Below are 17,472 nucleotides of genomic sequence, written 5' to 3'. Positions count from 1 at the left end.
ATCCCGACTACATACGACCACAGGTTAAAGGATGTTTGATTTTAACTGTTTAATGCCACATGCTTTCCTTTTATATTTTGAATTCTAAGTGAATTTATTCCCCAATAATATTTTAATATTTTCTTAATCCTGAAATTTGGCATCCATTTCACTTAACTATTCAGTGTCATGCATAAATGTGAGGCATTCATAATCTGTGATGCAGTAGCACTGTAATGGCAAACCATGTCACCCGGCACATGTAGCCTTGCCTATTTGTCTTCTGGGTTTCTGGTGCGCATGCATGCGTGACAATCAGCTGTCCTTCATGCATGCAGCAGTGTTCAAAACTGGCATGTGCATGCACGCTGGCCAGCTGATTGTCAGGTGCGCATGTGTGCCAGAAACGGAAGTTTGGCTTTTCCAGAGTGCGGTCCCTTTGCACCTGCAGCAATGCCAAAAACCAGCCTGCGCTTGGTTGCCAGCCAGCTGATTGTCGGGCGCACATGCAGGCTAGAGCTAGAACCCGGAAGTTCAGCTTTTCCAGAGGGCGGCTGCAATGAGCATGCATGTGCGCAATGTTTCCACATGACCTTTTCGGCACTCAGGGCCAAAAAGATTCGCCATCACTGCAGTAACAGCTAAATCACTTACCAATTTGTTAAGAAGGATTTCAGCTGAGAATGCAAAATCTCAGTAGTTGCCAAGAACCTCTCTCTTGGCACTTTAGACACACATGGTTGTTATGCAATTTTGCCCTTACTGTATTATTCATAATCAGCTTTTGTTCTGTCCTTGTCAGGTGTGGTTCCAGAACCGGCGGGCAAAGCAGCGAAAGCAAGAACGGGCCCTCCCAAAGCCAACCACACCTGCTGTTCTCTCTATCTGCCCCATTCCTGTACCTCCTCCTCGACAGTACCAATATTCCCCCACACTTGGACCACATCCTCATTTACCCCACTTCCCTTCTACCTACACTCTACTGCCCCCCTCTCCAACTTCTGCTCCTTTTCCTTGTTCTGTCCCCCATCATCCTCAAAGTCCTCATAATCATGAAGATTGGTATAATTCACTGCGCACTTTTGGCTCTTCCACAGCTACCCCATCCACTTCTGTGCTCTCTCTTAATCTTGATCCCGTTATACACTGGGACTAGGAGCTGTTTGCTTGCAGGAACTGAGGGGAAGTACAGGTAGAGGAGGTCATGATAAAGATACCCAAAGGTGTCCTGTTCATTTTTTCTGGCAAAGCTGTTTTCTAGGCACGTTTTCAGTCTCAAAGGGTTTCTGCTTCAAATTTCTTAATTCCAACTTGACACAGATTAGAAACCAAAATCGGATGACAAAATTTAAAACTCTTGAGGATCAATGTCTGTAGCAATATATCTAATTTTAACAAATAAATTGTGAAACAAATGTGACTTTTGAATAAAATAATGTACAGGTAGTCATCTACTTACAACCATTTGTTTAATTCAAAGTTACACTAGTCTGAAAAAAGTGACTTATGACCTTTTTTTCTCACTTTTGACAATTTCAGCATCCCCATGGTCACATGATCAAAACTTGTATGGTTGGCAACTGGCATGTATTTAAGATGGTTGCAGTGCCTTGGGGTCATGCAATCACTTATTGTGTCTTTCTGACAAGCAAAGCCAATGGGGAAGCGAGATTCACTTAACAATCGTGTCACAACTTTAACAACTGCAGTGATTCACTTAATAACTGTGGCAAGAAAGGACATAAAGTGGGGCAAAACTCACTTAGCAACTGTCTTGCTTAGTAATGCAACTTTTGGGCTTGATTGTAATCATAACTCGACAACCTGTAAAAACCTTCAACAAAACAATCTATACAACCTGTTAGAACTTTGGAATAGAATCTGAAAATCAACTGCTTCAGACAGATAGGTATGACATAAAATATTTCTTAATCACTTTCTAGATTTTTCTGTTTGAAGTGATGGCAGTCACTTTCCAAGAAAATCCTGTGGTTATGTCCATGTGGTCACCAGGAGTCAAATTCAATCTGAGGGTCTTACTGTTTTTCCTTCAGGGGAACATGCATACCATTCCTCTTCCACGACCTTTCCACAACAGTCCTAGTTTATCTCTATAACAACATGCTTCTCTCTGCATACTGAATTGAAATTTAACTTCCATTACTGTGATGGAGTGTAGTAAACGAAGATTCCCAAAGAGGGAGGGGGTGCATTGCAGGAATAAGTCAACTCAGCCCAGATACTATGTGTGTGAGGAAGAGGGTGAAGCCCCTCCACAGAATATATTGTAGATGCAGATAGTAGAATGCCCAGTCTGGCAAGATTTTTGTCTATAGGTGTGGCACAATCTTCCGTTTGGAAGAATCATATGTCATTCTTGGTTTTCAGCCTGACAATCACCCTCACACAGCATAATGCTCATAATATCAGGGAGTTAAAAATGTTTTAGTCCATCAACTGGAAAGTATAAGCTTGGAGAGAGAGAGAGAGAACATTTCTTGTGCACCATGGATAACAACATTCTGTATTTCTGAACATCTGTCTTTTTTCTCAGGTACTGTCAAGCCTGACTTTAAATACGAGTAGGAGAGATAAAACTATAACCCTGACTTTAAATCCAGGTAAAAGAGATATGAAAATAGAATCAAGATTCAATCCATTTCTAGCCTACCACTTCTGCTATATCTACAAAGCAATAGTTATGTTCCATTTCAGCTCCCGGGAATATTTTTTACGATGAATATTGATATATTTTATGATGAAGGACGTTTAAACAATTGTAGTCAAATGCAAATGAAGGTATGATGATGGTAATATGTATAAATATCTGGGTTAAAATACTTGAGTTAATACGGTATGAATTATGATTGATGACAGTGGAAGAGATGCACGAAAGTTTTTTGTAACCAACTGATACACTTTCTACAGTATGTAAAAAAGGAGGATTCTTTGTTGTTTTGTTTTGAAAATTAAAAATAAGTTTTTTTTTTAAAAAAATGATTCAATCCATTTCTAGCCTTCCACTTCTGTTATATCTACAAAGCAATAGTTATGTTCCATTTCAGCTCCCGAGAATATTTTCTGAATATTTTCACACACTTGATGCTGGTCATTCAATGACAATTTTGCCTTTCAAAATAATTGTTTCATGCTACTTCTGACATTCTCTTGCTTCACTTTGCAAACTACAATAAAAATGTGAGCGGGGAAAGTGGGCTTCAATCCCCCAAAGGAAGGAAAGTAGCTGTACACACCAGATATCATACAACTACCTCAACGAATTTCTGCCCCTTTTCTCCAGCCTCATTACACATTGCTGGGGGGGGGGGGGATCAGTTTGATTCACTACTTTCAGAGCACTTCTGAAAATATCTATTTAATTTATCTATTTAAACAATAAGAGTTTATATAATGGTCAATATCAAAATGAATCCATATTTTTTACACTAAACCACCTGCACATCATGCATATTCAGAAGCAACATTCATTGCTTGTGATATTTTGGAAAAGGGGAAAGCTGCTACGAAAAGAGTGCCATGTGTTTCCATGTATGCATTTGCATCCACTTCCTTGCATGAGTGAATATCCCAATGCATCCAGGCACTTATCCAGTATGTTTAGGTTGCAATTCACTATACAAGTATTCAGTATGCTCACATCTCAGCAGGTATGTGCAAGACATGCATTAACTTCTCTAAATGCTGGAGGTGAGCTTAGACCTTGAGGAAATCTGAAATTGAGATTTGTTTCTGGGAAAAAGATTACAAATTAAGATGTTCCCTTTATGTATAAGTTGCAATCGGCTTTTGAGCATAATTCAAGGGGCTTGTTATTACCTATGAACCCCTGTATGGCATAGAGGGCCTGGATATCTGAGTGACCACTTACCTCCAATCATTTCTGTCCACTCAGTAAATTTCAGCAGAGTGGGTGTGCTGCAGGTCTCCTTTTATACCATTGTTCCAATTCAGACAAAAGTGGTAAGATCCCTATTATCCCTATCGTCTGCGGGAAAGTTGTGTATACTGCTCTGAACCCTGGGTGTATACCAGTTTAGATATATTGGTTATAATAGCCCCACAAAATAACTCCTTTCTACTCCTATCACCTGCAAATCCAGTAACAGCAGAGGATCAAGGAATATTTCCAGACTGCAGACGTATCCTTTCCAAATGAATAACAGAGTTGGAAGGGACCTTGGAGATCTTCTAATCTAATCCAACCACCTGCTCAAGCAGGAAACTCCACACCGTTCCAGACAAGTGGCTGTCCAGTCTCTTCTTAAAAGCCTCCAGTGATGGAGCACTCACAACTTCTGAAGGCAAGGTGTTCCATTGGTTAATTGTTCTCACTGTTAGGAAATTCCTTTTTGTGGTTGCTTCGCTACTTGATTAGTTTCCATTCATTGTTTCTTCTCTTGCCTTCTGGTGTTTTGGAAAATAGGTTCAACCCTCTTTTTTGCAGAAACCCCTCAAATATTGGAACACTGCTATCATGTCACTCCTAGTCTTTCTTTTCACTGGACTGGACAAATCCAATTCCTGCAACCATTCATGTTTTAGCTATCCTGTTTATGTCTTCATGTTTTAGAATCTTGTTTGCTATTCACAAATAACAGTTATTTTTTGGGGGAGGGGGGAATATATTCAAGCTTTCTGGTAAACAAGCAGGAGCAGATCATGATCCTCTCAGCAGCATCTCCTGTCTTTAAATATACTCCAGCACCACCACCACCCGAGGGGAGGGGGGGAGATGTGAGGGCAACCTTTTATGCTTAGTACATGCCAGAAATAGCTATGTTTGTAAAATTCAAGTTATCTTGTTTGCTAGAATGGAAAAAGAATGAAATGACAAAATTTGCATCTCCATAGTCATACAGGAAATATCTCTAGGTCCCATCTGCTCTTTCATAGATTGGGGGACAGGAGAATTGAAGTGACAGCACACTATTCAATGAAGGAACCCTACACCAACAACTGATGGTGCTGACCAGGTGATTATGGAGGAGTAAGAGTTCACTGTTATGTATTTAGGAAGCATCATGCTGGTCAACCCACTCTGCCCCTTCAAAGGATCTCCTGAGTAGACAAGCACATAATCAGATTGTTACGCTTTGACGGACAAAAGCTCCTTTTAAAAAGTCTTCAGAAAAAAATATTTATTATTTGATTTTTAAGACCACTCAACTCAATAATGGTGTCATGCAAAAAAGAACAAATCATAGCGCCCCCAAAGAACCACATATAACTTTTGCTTTCCAATCATTCTTGCTTTCATAGCCGAACAGGCATTTCTTCTCCTCTTGCCTAACAACTGGGCAACTTTTATGTCAGAATACACCGACTCAAGACCCTCAAATCCCCACACTGGAAAACTGGGAAAAGACGAGAGCATTAATTTCTCAAACCATTTCATAGGCTGCCACCATCTCAGGCAGAAAAAAACCTGGTAGGAAGAAGTGGTAGCTCTTGAAGTGCGGGAGAACCCTAGCTCTCTGCCGCCACCTCTTGGCTGCCCGGAGTTCTTCACTCTAGTTATGATGATCATACTCGACCTCGGAAACATCGGCCTACTTCTTCGTGTTCCCGTCCTCTGGCTACATACGTAGAATCGTGCATCAGGACCAAAAATAAAAGCAGATCGATTTAAACAGAAATAATAAAAGGCGGGATTAAAAACAACTTTACAAGTACACGTATCTCAACGTAACATGGGAAAGTATCCAGAAGACAGTTTCACAGCAAAAAAAAAAGAGCTAGCGATCGTGAGTGCATCAATCAGCATTTAAGGTCCAGCTATAAGTTAACCGTATTATATACGGTTGCATTCTGCCTCCGGAGCTTCTTTTCCGGGGCGCTACACATCCGGCAAAGAGGAAACGGTAGCAAAAAGCGCCATCCGCGGTCCAACCGCTTTAACCCTCGGTGCAGCACCCGACAGCCATACAACGGCTCTTTGGCGGTCACGTGATCGCGATAGGGGGCGGGATCCAATATAAGCGTCGCGCGGGCGGTGTCCTGGCCACATTTTGAGTACGGTCCAGCCCAGGCGACTTCTTGTAAGTAAACTCCAAAGTTTCTCAGCCCCCGCGGGGGTGAAAAAAAATCGCGCTTAGCCTATTTACAAGGGGAAATGACGGGCTCCTGCTCTTGGGGAGCGGGAGGCGCGCGCACGGCAGGCGAAAGGAAAGCGAAGAAAAGCTCGCGCCCTGAACGAAAGCCTCGCCAACTGCCAAAGGAAATAACGTAGCCATGCGGCGCGCGTGCGTGGTGGAGTGCATGGAGTGGGGGATGGGGGCACGAGGGAACAAAACGTTCCCTCGCGCGGGGTTAACAAAATGGCGCTCAGAGCGCAGCGATAGAAACTCCCGTCTCCTCGCTTTCGTTATTTTTCTCGAGCCGCTGCAAGGCTTCTGCGGCTTTGTTCCCGGGCAACGAATAGACTGGGGCCTCTGCTGCCGTGGGAGCGTGGATTAAAGCGTCCTTCTTTAAGGATTCTGGACCCAAACGGGGCGCTGGGTAAAGTTAAACTTTGAAATGACGAAGAGGGCGGAACAGGCTCGTGGGCAGCTTCCGCTTAGCGGCCTGGCGAAACGGTTACGGTCACGTGGAATTCCGGATACCCTGTGACGTTCGGAGCCATGTGCTCGGTTCAGGCCTAGCGATTCTCCATTGGTAGATTCTCCGGAATTACCCAGGCCGTGGCGAGTAGAATAATGGAAAGTCGTCTAGGGTAGTTCAGTAGTTTACCAGGTTTTGTTACTGATCCTGGTGGACTCTCGGTCGTTTGGTTTACGTCTCTCGTAAGGAAATACGGCTAGTATATTGTATCATATAATATGTCTGTGATTAATATATATATATATACACGTATGTATGTGAGTATACATATGTATCTTTGTGTGTTTGTATACACACAAACATACCGTATATGTGGATATAGTTATATAGAGAGAAGGCATCAGAATTTCATTTATTTTAATGTATGCCAGTGTGTTCACAGAAAAAAGTGACAATATTTTACTTTTACAGCATTTTTTTTTTGTTTATTGTTTAGACTACCATCATTATGTCTTCTGAAGAAGGAAAACTATTTGTTGGGGGGCTGAACTTTGATACTGATGAACAAGGCCTTGAACAGCATTTCAGCTCTTTTGGTCCTATTTCTGAAGGTAATGTATTCAGCTAATAAAGGGGAATGAGTTGCTGTTGAAGATTACCAAAGAAGATGAATAACTTTTTTTTTTCTGTGCTTACAGTCGTTGTGATCAAAGACAAAGAAACACAGCGATCAAGAGGCTTTGGTTTTATTACCTTTTCCAATCCTGATCATGCATCAGATGCCATGAGAGCAATGAATGGCGAGGTGAGATTTTTTTTCCAAAATTGTATTATTGTTTATGACCAGAGGCTAAATATATCTAGCTACATATATTTTGTGAGGTGTTTCCAGGAAGTAAAAACTAGCACAGTAGTATTTAGCTTTTAAAGCATCAGGAATTATTGATGTGCGGCATTTTTTTACCTTTAATGTATCAATTGAAGCGTTCATATTTTCTTACCTAATTGACTAAGTTACTGGTCTCCATGATACCCATGCTATGCATATCATTTTTGGCTATTAGTAAGGAAATAATAAGTTTGATACAATATGGACAGTGTTCAGTATTCACAAACACATATAGTTTCCTTGAAAGATCTCATTCCATGAAAGTTAGAATGAGTCTGTCTTTCAAAATAACTTTGTTGCCTGCCTTTCATCAGCAAAAAAGTACATTCAGTATACTGCTAACACTGAGGATGCTGAAGACAGTAGTTGGAATGAGGGAACAAATGTGGATTGAACTGTAGAACAAATTATGAAAGAAGTATAGATTGAGTTGACACAAAGCTAGTCAAGTCACCTTGGACCATTCTCAGTCATAGGAAGCAAGCAAGGGTGAGCTATTTTTGAAAATCTTGCCAGGAAAAAGTGTAGGGACTTATCCATACAGTCTCCAGAAGTCAAGCATTGATTTGAGATTGCACTTCCCAAAAGCATGTTTCCCATTCTTTTAAAGGTGTATGGAATTGTTCTAATGTTGTGTGACCTTTATATTTAATAAATTATGAGTGGTAGTTTTATTATGTTAATTTGACAATGTCACTTAGCATTCATATTACTTCATTGGCTAAAATCATGTTTTAAAACAAAAATGGTTTTATGTCTAGAAGAATGTACATAAGAATAATCAGTTTCATTCCCTGACTTAATCACATCTAAAGTATTTGTTCATTATCAGTCTATAGATGGGCGTCAGATCAGAGTTGATCATGCTGGGAAATCTCGTGGATCCAGAGGTGGCTACTTTGGAGGCAGGGGACGAGGTCGTGGCTATTCCCGAGGTAAGAGCAAGACACCTATGATAAATACTTGATGCATTGAACCAAGGGTGAAAGGTGGGTTTCTGCAATTCAGCTGCCTTTGAAACTTTTTTATTGTAGGCGGAGACAGAAGCTATGGGGGAGACAGAAGCTATGGGGGAGACAGAAGCTATGGTGGACGTTATGATAGCCGAAGTGGAGGCTACAGTAGTTCCCGTGACTACAGCAGGTAATTATGGTAGTATGTATTTTATTTTACAAATCCATTCTATAGGGAACAAGCATAAAATATTATCCCTTGATTTCAGAAGTCAAGGAAACTATAATGATCGATACTCCTCAGGAGGTTCGTATAGAGACAACTATGACAACTGAGGTAAGTAGGCATTGGAAAGGGAGTGAAAAAATTGTCTTGTCAAAATGCCCTTAAGCTTTCAGTGCTCCAACTTACACTGGATAGTGGCAGAAACTTACAGCTACTGAGTTAAAACCAAACATGTTTCTCTATGTATTTGCCATTGATGCAGGCCTTCAGTCACATTACTGATGAATAATTTGAGTGCATGTTGGACCTTAAAAGAGTTAAATTTTTAATTGAGAAGTTATCTAAGTGCTAACTGGGGGAGGGTCTGAGATTCCTAGCAACACTAATCTAAAAGTATAGGAGTGATGAATTGCTGCAACATGTCCATAAACTTGTGCCTTTATGATTATACCTGCTTCTTGTCCTCAGCTCACACCGAGTAAAAATCCTTCCTGACTCGAGATCGTCCTTCCAATGGCTGTATTTATAAAGATTTTTGGAGCTTCGCTGAATCTTGTTTAATTACCTACATGATCTTCCCCTTATAGCTTTTATCACATGTAGCCTGAAAGCTTTCTCTACAAGATGGCCTGTTAGACTTTACTCAAGGGGTTTTTTTAAAGTGGTTTTTAAGCATTTTTTAAATCCAGTTTTATTTGTCTTGCCTTTGCAATCTAAGTTTTTTTTAACTTGACACATGAGGCCCTACAAAATAAACCTGTTGGAAGCTGACCAGTCTTTTGAAAAAGTACAATCATTTGATGTTCATCTCTTGGCATAACAAGCAGGGGCAAGGGTGCCAAGGCAAAAGAATCTTGGTATTATTAAAGATATTGGTATTACCACATTGATCATAGTAAAAGCTATTTTACTGTAAACCTATAACTCGAATGCTTTGAGAGGTTCTTGAAAATGTTTGTTTATATTGTCCATTTTTTTTACTGGAAGAAACATGCATAATTTCAATTAATTGTATTTGAAGTGGATAAGGAATTTCCTGTACTGAGGTTTTGGCTTTACGAAGCCCATTAAAATCCCATCTGAAACAATTCTCTGTTCCTAATGTTTGCACTACACATCTTCAATAGTTTAGTAGCTAGTAAGTAAAAGCATTTTAGATAAGGCCCTGAAGTGGTATCTGAGTAATGAGGGTTTTATGTATGCCAGGAGTTTAAAAAGTATGAAATACAAATGCAAAAATCTGACAAATTGGGAGGGATAATTACAGATATTTGTGTTTCTCACCAAAGCAATGTCCTAGCATGATTTAACACCATAATCTCTGAGTCTAAATGTATCTTGATACCAGATCAAATATGACTCAAATATCGCCAATATATTTTCGCAATGCTACTCAGGGAAATCATTTTTACTTCTAGGAGGGGTAGTGGCTGAAATAAAAATTGCAGCCCAGTGATGACTCTCGAAACTTGCTAACAAGAATCCCAGCAGGATTTCTCATACAATGGCACATAAATAGTTTTTAAGCGTGTGTCATTCAATAGTGAATTTAACTTAGATTTGACTCTGATGTGTATTGATTAATTAATTTCTGGTTTGCAAGTCTATATAGCCATAGAGAAACAAGATGCTAAGTTTGTAAGCTGTATGGTGATACTTGAATTTGTAATGTTCTTACATTTTTCAAATAAGTTCACTGAGTAACCTTCATGGGTTGCTACTTGCTTTAACTGTAATTTACTTTAATGTTAGTATTTCTAGAGTGGAGGGCATGGAAAATAACTTCCCTCCCTTGTACAAACACTTCCAAAAGTAGGGAATGACCTACTTGGTGATTTGAGAAATAAATGGCTTTGAGCTGGTAGAGAAATACGCTTTTGACATTTGGAAGGTCTAAAGCTTCTGTTCAGCTTTAAGGCTGGACTGATGCTTAGCTGGCCTTACCTGTAGTTGGGTCTGTCCTGTTCTTACACTGTGAGAATTCTCTGCTAGCATGTGGAAGCCAGTGTCCTTGGAGACCCCGAAGTGTGTTGTCCTCCTTCAGTGCGATCCATGTGAGACGAAAGCTGCTCTTGGCTAGTTCATTTGTGGAAATAGTCCTGTATTTCGAGGTAACTCTTTTGCTCATGTCTGCATCTTTTCTCCCATAGAGCTCCACTCTTGTTGCTGCAGCAAACAGATCTTTGTTCTGGCAAATTTATTGGGCAAATCTGGGGTCTCATTGGACCTTAGCAGAACTTGGACTTGATATAGTTGGGGTTTGTTTTTTTTCTAATCCTGGGGGGAGGTTCTGCCTAGCTCCTGTAACTTGACATACTACTTCAAGAAGGAGGAAGGCAGTCAGCTAAAACTATTCAGATCCATTCAGCCACCCCTCTGTTCATTTCCAGTCTCTTTGTGTTTTATGAAAATTTGGATTGTTACTTGGATTGATGTTTCCTAATAAAATCTAGCTTGGGTGTGGAAGCCTTCTATTCCCACTTAAAATAACTTCATATAATTTGAAAAAAGGCTTAAATATGGGAGAAAAATCATGTTAATCTGGGGAATCTTCTGAGGACTTGGTGAACAGCGTCACCTGGGCCTGAAGTATCTTGTTTAGAACTGTGTAATCACTGATATTTTTGAAATATTGAATGAACTTCTTTTAAGTGATACTTATTGTTTGCAGGCGAGAAGATTATAGTGGTTATTCTGCCTAAAATAATAACCATTGACCTGAAGTATTGAACAAGGAGATTGCTGCTTCACCAAGGTTCTAAAAACCACACTATAAAGTAAGTAGTTTTTCTTCAAAGTAATACTAAATAATACGCCTACTCTATTGGCACCATCACATAATATATGTGAGATTATAATTGTTTATTTAAGGATTAAATTTATATGGCTGTCCATTTTATACACAGGTGGCATACAATAAAACCAACAAAGTATTATACAAATGTCATTTAAAACAAATACAAATAAAGGTGACAAAAGGAAATGCACTAGTATCGTGCACATGATGCAGAAAACACAGGCATCCTATTGGCAGGGGTTCATTAGGCCTGCTTTTAAAAAGCTACATTTTAAGAGGTTTTTGGAAAGACAAGGTTTGGGCTTAACCTTCCCTCAGATGGGATGAAATGTGCTTCCTGTAAAGCTGGATAGAAGTTGACCTTCATAGATGAAAAGTACTGAAGTCTGAAAATAGTAAATTTGTATTCAACTTTTTACAGGCAAAATAGGATTACATTGTTCGATTGATGCCTTATATGAGAAATTATGACAGTAACTCTAGAAAACAAATTTTGTTAGATTTCCAGTATCACTTAAGAAAATTTGCCCTGTTGTGTGTGATACTTTGGACATACTAAGAATCTTTATGATTGTAAAGTGTGCTATCAACATTTATTTAAGCCAATTTATTCATAGTAGAATTTATTTTTTTAAATCTAAAACAACGTGCTGCAATATTTACAATGTGTTATTTTGGATATTGGATAGAACCCTGTGATCCTTAAGAGCCCATTCTGTTTGAAACATCATATTCTGATATTACAATGGTATAAGCACTAACAGGTATAGCAGTTTCTAAAAAGTTTTTAAAAAATCAGAACTAGGAGATATTAGTTCCAGCACATGTGACATTATTCCACCTTGATAGTCTGTCACAAAATATACTTATGATCATCAAAGGTTTCTTTTCTCTGTTGTATAATGATTGACTAGTATATCCTTTCTTTACAGGACTTTCTGTTCTATTTGCTGGAATAGTGTAACAGTGAACCAGAGAAGAAGGGAGCCAAGATTATCCAATCAGGTTTGTATATTTTCCTCAAATAAGGGAGGTAGAGATAGAAAAAAATAGAATCCAATTTTGGGGTTTAAGCATGCCTTCTGTATAACAGTTGTTGGTGCAAACTTAATTTTCACCAGCTTAAATGTATTGGTTCATCATGCTAACTTTCTTCTATTTTGTCAGATTGCAGAAATTCACACCTATCAGAATTGTTGTAACAAGCATCATAACAGACCAAGAGGACTTGTCACTACGTTGTATTAGATTGCTGGAAATACATGCATCCACAAGGACTTTTTTTCTGATTAGCCGACATGGTTGTATCTAAGAATCCATACAAAATTGGAAGACATTTTAACCACCTTACTGAATTTGTACATTGATGAATAATTATTCTTATCCTGTAATGGTTTTATAAGTTAGGGAAATGAATGTACATATCTGCAGTAAGTTTTGTAATTCTTGGCCTAAAATTTTCTATGAATGTCAGATCAAAGTAAGAGAATCCTTTTGCTTTTGCTTAGATCGTGCATTAATGCTATACAGTGGGTTATTGTTGTTGGTTTTTTTTTTTAAGTACATTCTCTACCGTTAAAACTTTCATTTACAAAACTTTCAATATAGCAAAGTTTCTAATAAAGTGTACTGATTGAACAATTACTGGCCTAATAATACATTCTAATTGCTTTCAGTGAGGTAATCAATGGCATAATCAGAGGACTGTTAAACTGGCTGTTATATGTAGAGAGAAAGATGCCAGCACCTGTGCCCTTGTTGTAGGAAATCACACTGACAAAGCTCTATACCACAGAAGGAGGCTAAGTGGAACATTGACCAGAGTGTGGATGAGAGATACCCAGCCAACTGAGGCCATCTGGAGGTAAAGGTTTGTTGTAGTGAGCAGAGGACTGGAGCAGGAAGATGATTGCCCCAGTGCCCTGTAGCTGTAGCTCTTTCGCCTCCTCCAATGCTGGGAGCCATTTTGAGTTCTCTGAAGGACAATAAAACAAATGTGGAAGCCATTTTGAGTATTGGCTGAAGGACAGTAAAGCAAGTATGTATGCAGTGTTTATAAAGTGGTCAAGAAAACAAAAACTTTGCAAGAAGATTTATTGGGACTGATACCAGCTGGAGGGTTTGGTGAGAAGTTCACCTTGAGTGAAAGCCACGAAGAGAAGGTGCAGTTTGTGTGGGGTGCTTGGCAAACCAGTGAGAGAACCCTGTTATTGAATTACAATAACCGGTAGAAGATTGAGTAAGTTGAGGTCTATGCAGAAGCCCTTTGGGTAGCAAAGACCTTGGAATTGTGTGTATGTGTGTTAGCGCGAGGTGGGAGCCACAGATCAGGACATGCACTGCTTTGAATAGGGAAGGGAAGGGGTCTGAAGGGATGAGAGCAGGCTTTAAGATTCCAATAGTAATGGGAAAGGAAAATGAGAGTTGGGGCCCAACTCAGCAGTGGTAATACACTGAATCTGAATTTTCTGCCAGAGCAATGGCAGAGTGTTCTGAATTTGGAGGAGATTTTGATTTCTCTCCTGCCATGGATAGATCATTCACTGGTGAACCTCAAATTCTTAGGTACTACTACCCTCCGCATGCAGATAACGCCTATTGGATCGGCCCACTCCAAGTGACTAATGGATTGATTGAATTCCAGAGGGAGCTTGGGGTTATTTCAGAAAACCTGCTACTTGAAGCCTTTAAATCAGATTGCACCTGAGCAGCCCCTCCAAAGATGCCCAGGGTTCCCAAAGCTCCCTAGGTATTTGATGGGATTGTTGGAATAAGTATAAGAGACATCTAAAGCATTGCTGGCAAGAGACAAGGAGCAAAGACAATCAGAATGGAGTAAAGCTACTATTAAGGCCTACCTCACGGAAGTAAGGGTGGTGGAATGCAACTATCCACCCTTAGTGGATCTACTGATAGTCACCCAATGGCCCTCTTTCAGGTAATTTAGTCCCTTGGAGGGAGCAATACCAAAGTATATCAAGGATTGCTGTGAAGAACATGCTGCATCTAGCAGTAAGTCGCATTTGATCTACATTGGACTCTAGCCTTAAAGCAGAGCCAATGGAAGTAGTGGGTGTTATACTTTCCAAGGTGGCCTGGGAAGAGTTTGAGCCTGCAGAACCTAAGGAAGTGGATGGGGCCCTCAGCTGCTTTTGTGTGTTAGATACATGCCCCTCCTGGCTAGTTAAGATTGCATAGGAGAGGATGCATGAGTGGGTCTAGACCAGGGCTGTCAAACTGGCAGCCCATGGGCCAGGCACATCACAGACCACACCCATGCCAGCTCTGCGAAGGCAAAAAACATTGCAATACATCAACATGACATGGTAAATTTGACAACTGTGATACTTGACCTATGCAAGGGTCCTCTGTAGACTTCAGCTCAGCATTCAATACCATCATTCCAGATATTTTTCTAACTAAACTAAATCAGCTAGCTGTACCTGACCACTTGTAAATGGATCATAAGCTTCCTAACAGACAGGTAGCAGCAAGTGAAGTTAGGCAAAATCACATCAGATACCTATACAATTAGCACAGGAATCCCCCAGGGCTATGTTCTCTCTATACATCAATGACTGCATCTCAAAAGATCCCTCTTAAAATACTGAAGTTTGCAGATGATACAACAGTGATTGGTCTCATTCAACACAACAATGAATCTGCATACAGACGGGAGGTTGAACAACTAGCCTTATGGTACAGCCAGAACAATCTTGAACTAAATACACTCAAAACTGTAGAAATGGTGGCGAATTTTAGAAGAAAACCTATACTACCACCTCTTAACAATATTAACACAACAGTAGAGACTTTCCACGTTTCTAGGTTCTGCCACATCTGAAGACTTAAAATGGACACCTAACATCAAAAATGTCATCAAAAAAGCACAAGAAAGAATGTTCTTTCTGCAACAACTCAGAAGCTCAAAACTGTCCAAAGAGCTGCTGATTCAGTTCTACAGAGGAATTACTGAGTCATCTGCACCTCCATAACTCTGGTTTGGCTCTGCAACCAAACAAGACAAACAGACTTCAACAGATAAGTGCAGAAAAAGCAATTGCTATCAATCTGCCTTCCATTGAGGACTTGTATACTACACAAGTCAAAAAGAGGACTCAAAAAATATCTACAGACTCCTCACATCCTGGACATAAATTGTTTCAACTTCTCCCCTCAAAATGATGCTATAGGACACCGCACACCAGAACAACTAGACACAAGGACAGTTTTTCCCCCGAATGCCATCACTCTGCTTAACAACTAGTCCCCCAACACTGTCAAATTATCTACTAAGACTGTATTATTATTATTATTCTATTCCTTCCTAGTATCTATCTCTCCCCACTTATGACTATAACCATGTTGCTTGTATCTTTTAATTTATATTGTTTTTATTGTTTACTAGTATGATTTGATAGCTTATTAGTAACCTTGACTATCACTAAGTGTTGTATCTTTTTATTCTTGATGAATGTATTTTATTCTCCTTATGTATACTGAGAGCATATGCACCAAAGACAAATTCCTTGTGTGTCCAATCACATGGCCAAGAAAGAATAAAGAAAAGAATAAACTCCCTTTTAGAGAAGGAATGGCCCCACCAGCTCTTAAAGTAATGGTGGTATGCCACATCAACGAACCATCAAGTAGTTTGGATAGTTTTTGTCCGGACTCCGATCTTCCCTTTTTAGGGAAGGTGGTGGAGTGGTCACATGGCAGTTTCAGAGAAACCTGGATAAAGCAGATTATCTAAACCCCTGACTTCTTGACTTCTTGACTTCTCATCCTCAGCTTCCAGAATTAGTACTGGTTCTCCTCCATCCGAGGCTGGTTCCAGTCAATGTTGAGGAAGCAAAATCCAGCCAGCATCTCCTAATTCATAGCGTTTCGGGGTTCTATTTTCCCCCCTTTTATTTAACATTTGCATGATGCTGTGTGAGATGATCCATGAACTTGGTGTAAGATATCAATATGCAGATGATACCCTTTATATCTCTACCCCAGGCTCTTGGAGACTGTCCTATCTCAGTGTCTGGAAGCTGTTGGCACTAGTTGGGGCTTAATGGTCTCCATCAACCATAGCAAGATAGAATGGCTCTGAGTATTTGGAACCACTGGAAATAAGGTTCTTCCATCTTTAGTCATGGATGGGGTTGCGCTATCCCAGGGAGAGCCAGGTGCACAATCTGGGATCCTAGCCTTGTGACTCCTGCTCAAAGATCAGGTGCCAACCATGGTTAGAAAGGCTTTGGCACACTTGGGTGGTGCACTGGGTGAGCCTTTTCTTGGACTATGAGACTCTGCTCATAGTAACTCATGCCCACATAATATCTTGTTTACACTACTGTTAACATACTACACTGCACAATTGTTGTATTTGGGGGATTAATTTTATTATTGAACAACTACAGTGCTCTTGGTCAATCCAAAATGTTAATAAACTTCAAACCTGAATATTTAAGAAAGTAAAAGTGAGGTTATGGCTTTCTTAGGAAAATATGTATGCACAATTATTGTGCAACTACCAGTAAGTGAAAATTTGCCCATCTCACTTGTTTATTTGCATCTGTTAAAATGAGAATAATAAATAACTCAAAATGTAAAAATAAACCTTTCTGTCATTAAAAAAAAAAATCAGTGACCAATATAGCCACCCTTCTTTTCAATAACAGTCATAGGAGCCTGTCAGTTTCTTAATCTGTTGACAATCAACTTTTTGTGCAGCAGCAATCAGTTTCCCAGACACTGTTCAAAGTGGTGTACTGTTTTCCTTCACTATATCTCCCATTTAAGAAGGGCCCACAAGTTCTCAATAAGATTTAAGTCCGGTCAGGAATGGGGCCGTGTCATTATTCTTTCATCTTTAAAGCCTTTACTGGCTAGCTATGCAATGGAGTACGTCGATGCATGCGATGGAGCATTGTCTTGCATAAAAATCATGGTCTTGAAAGATGCATACTTTCTCCTGTACCACTGCTTGAAAAAAGTGTCCTCTAAAAACTAGCAGTAGGTTGGGAGTTGATTTTGAGTCCAAAAATGTCCAACTAGCTCATCTTTAATAATA

The 17,472-nt window shown here is 39.8% G+C and overlaps 1 protein-coding gene across 5 annotated transcripts; it reads left to right on the top strand.

Annotated features, from left to right (window-relative positions):
- The first annotated feature begins 5,904 nt into the window (after positions 1-5,904).
- LOC309393758 (RNA-binding protein 3-like) lies at positions 5,905-13,049 on the top strand. 5 transcript variants are annotated; one of them, XR_014175641.1, is made up of 9 exons: positions 5,905-6,038; positions 7,037-7,151; positions 7,239-7,345; positions 8,262-8,364; positions 8,464-8,572; positions 8,655-8,719; positions 11,280-11,385; positions 12,338-12,410; positions 12,573-13,049. XR_014175641.1 is itself a non-coding variant. In XM_081956255.1 (7 exons), exons 2-6 carry the CDS (start codon positions 7,049-7,051, stop codon positions 8,716-8,718), a joined length of 486 nt encoding a protein of 161 aa, XP_081812381.1. In that variant the 5' UTR covers positions 5,907-6,038; positions 7,037-7,048; the 3' UTR covers position 8,719; positions 9,077-9,696. The 5 variants fall into 5 exon arrangements, 3 of the variants coding, with proteins under 3 accessions (XP_081812381.1, XP_081812379.1, XP_081812380.1); XR_014175642.1 differs by having other exon boundaries at positions 8,652-8,719; XM_081956255.1 differs by lacking the exons at positions 11,280-11,385; positions 12,338-12,410; positions 12,573-13,049 and adding an exon at positions 9,077-9,696 and having other exon boundaries at positions 5,907-6,038.
- Positions 13,050-17,472: the final 4,423 nt, after the last annotated feature.

The sequence above is a fragment of the Natrix helvetica genome (genome assembly GCF_964273705.1).
Source record: "Natrix helvetica genome assembly, chromosome: 1".
NCBI classification, from domain to species: domain Eukaryota; kingdom Metazoa; phylum Chordata; class Lepidosauria; order Squamata; family Natricidae; genus Natrix; species Natrix helvetica.
Note: the sequence above shows the minus strand (reverse complement) of the source record. Positions and strands in the feature narration are given on the sequence as shown.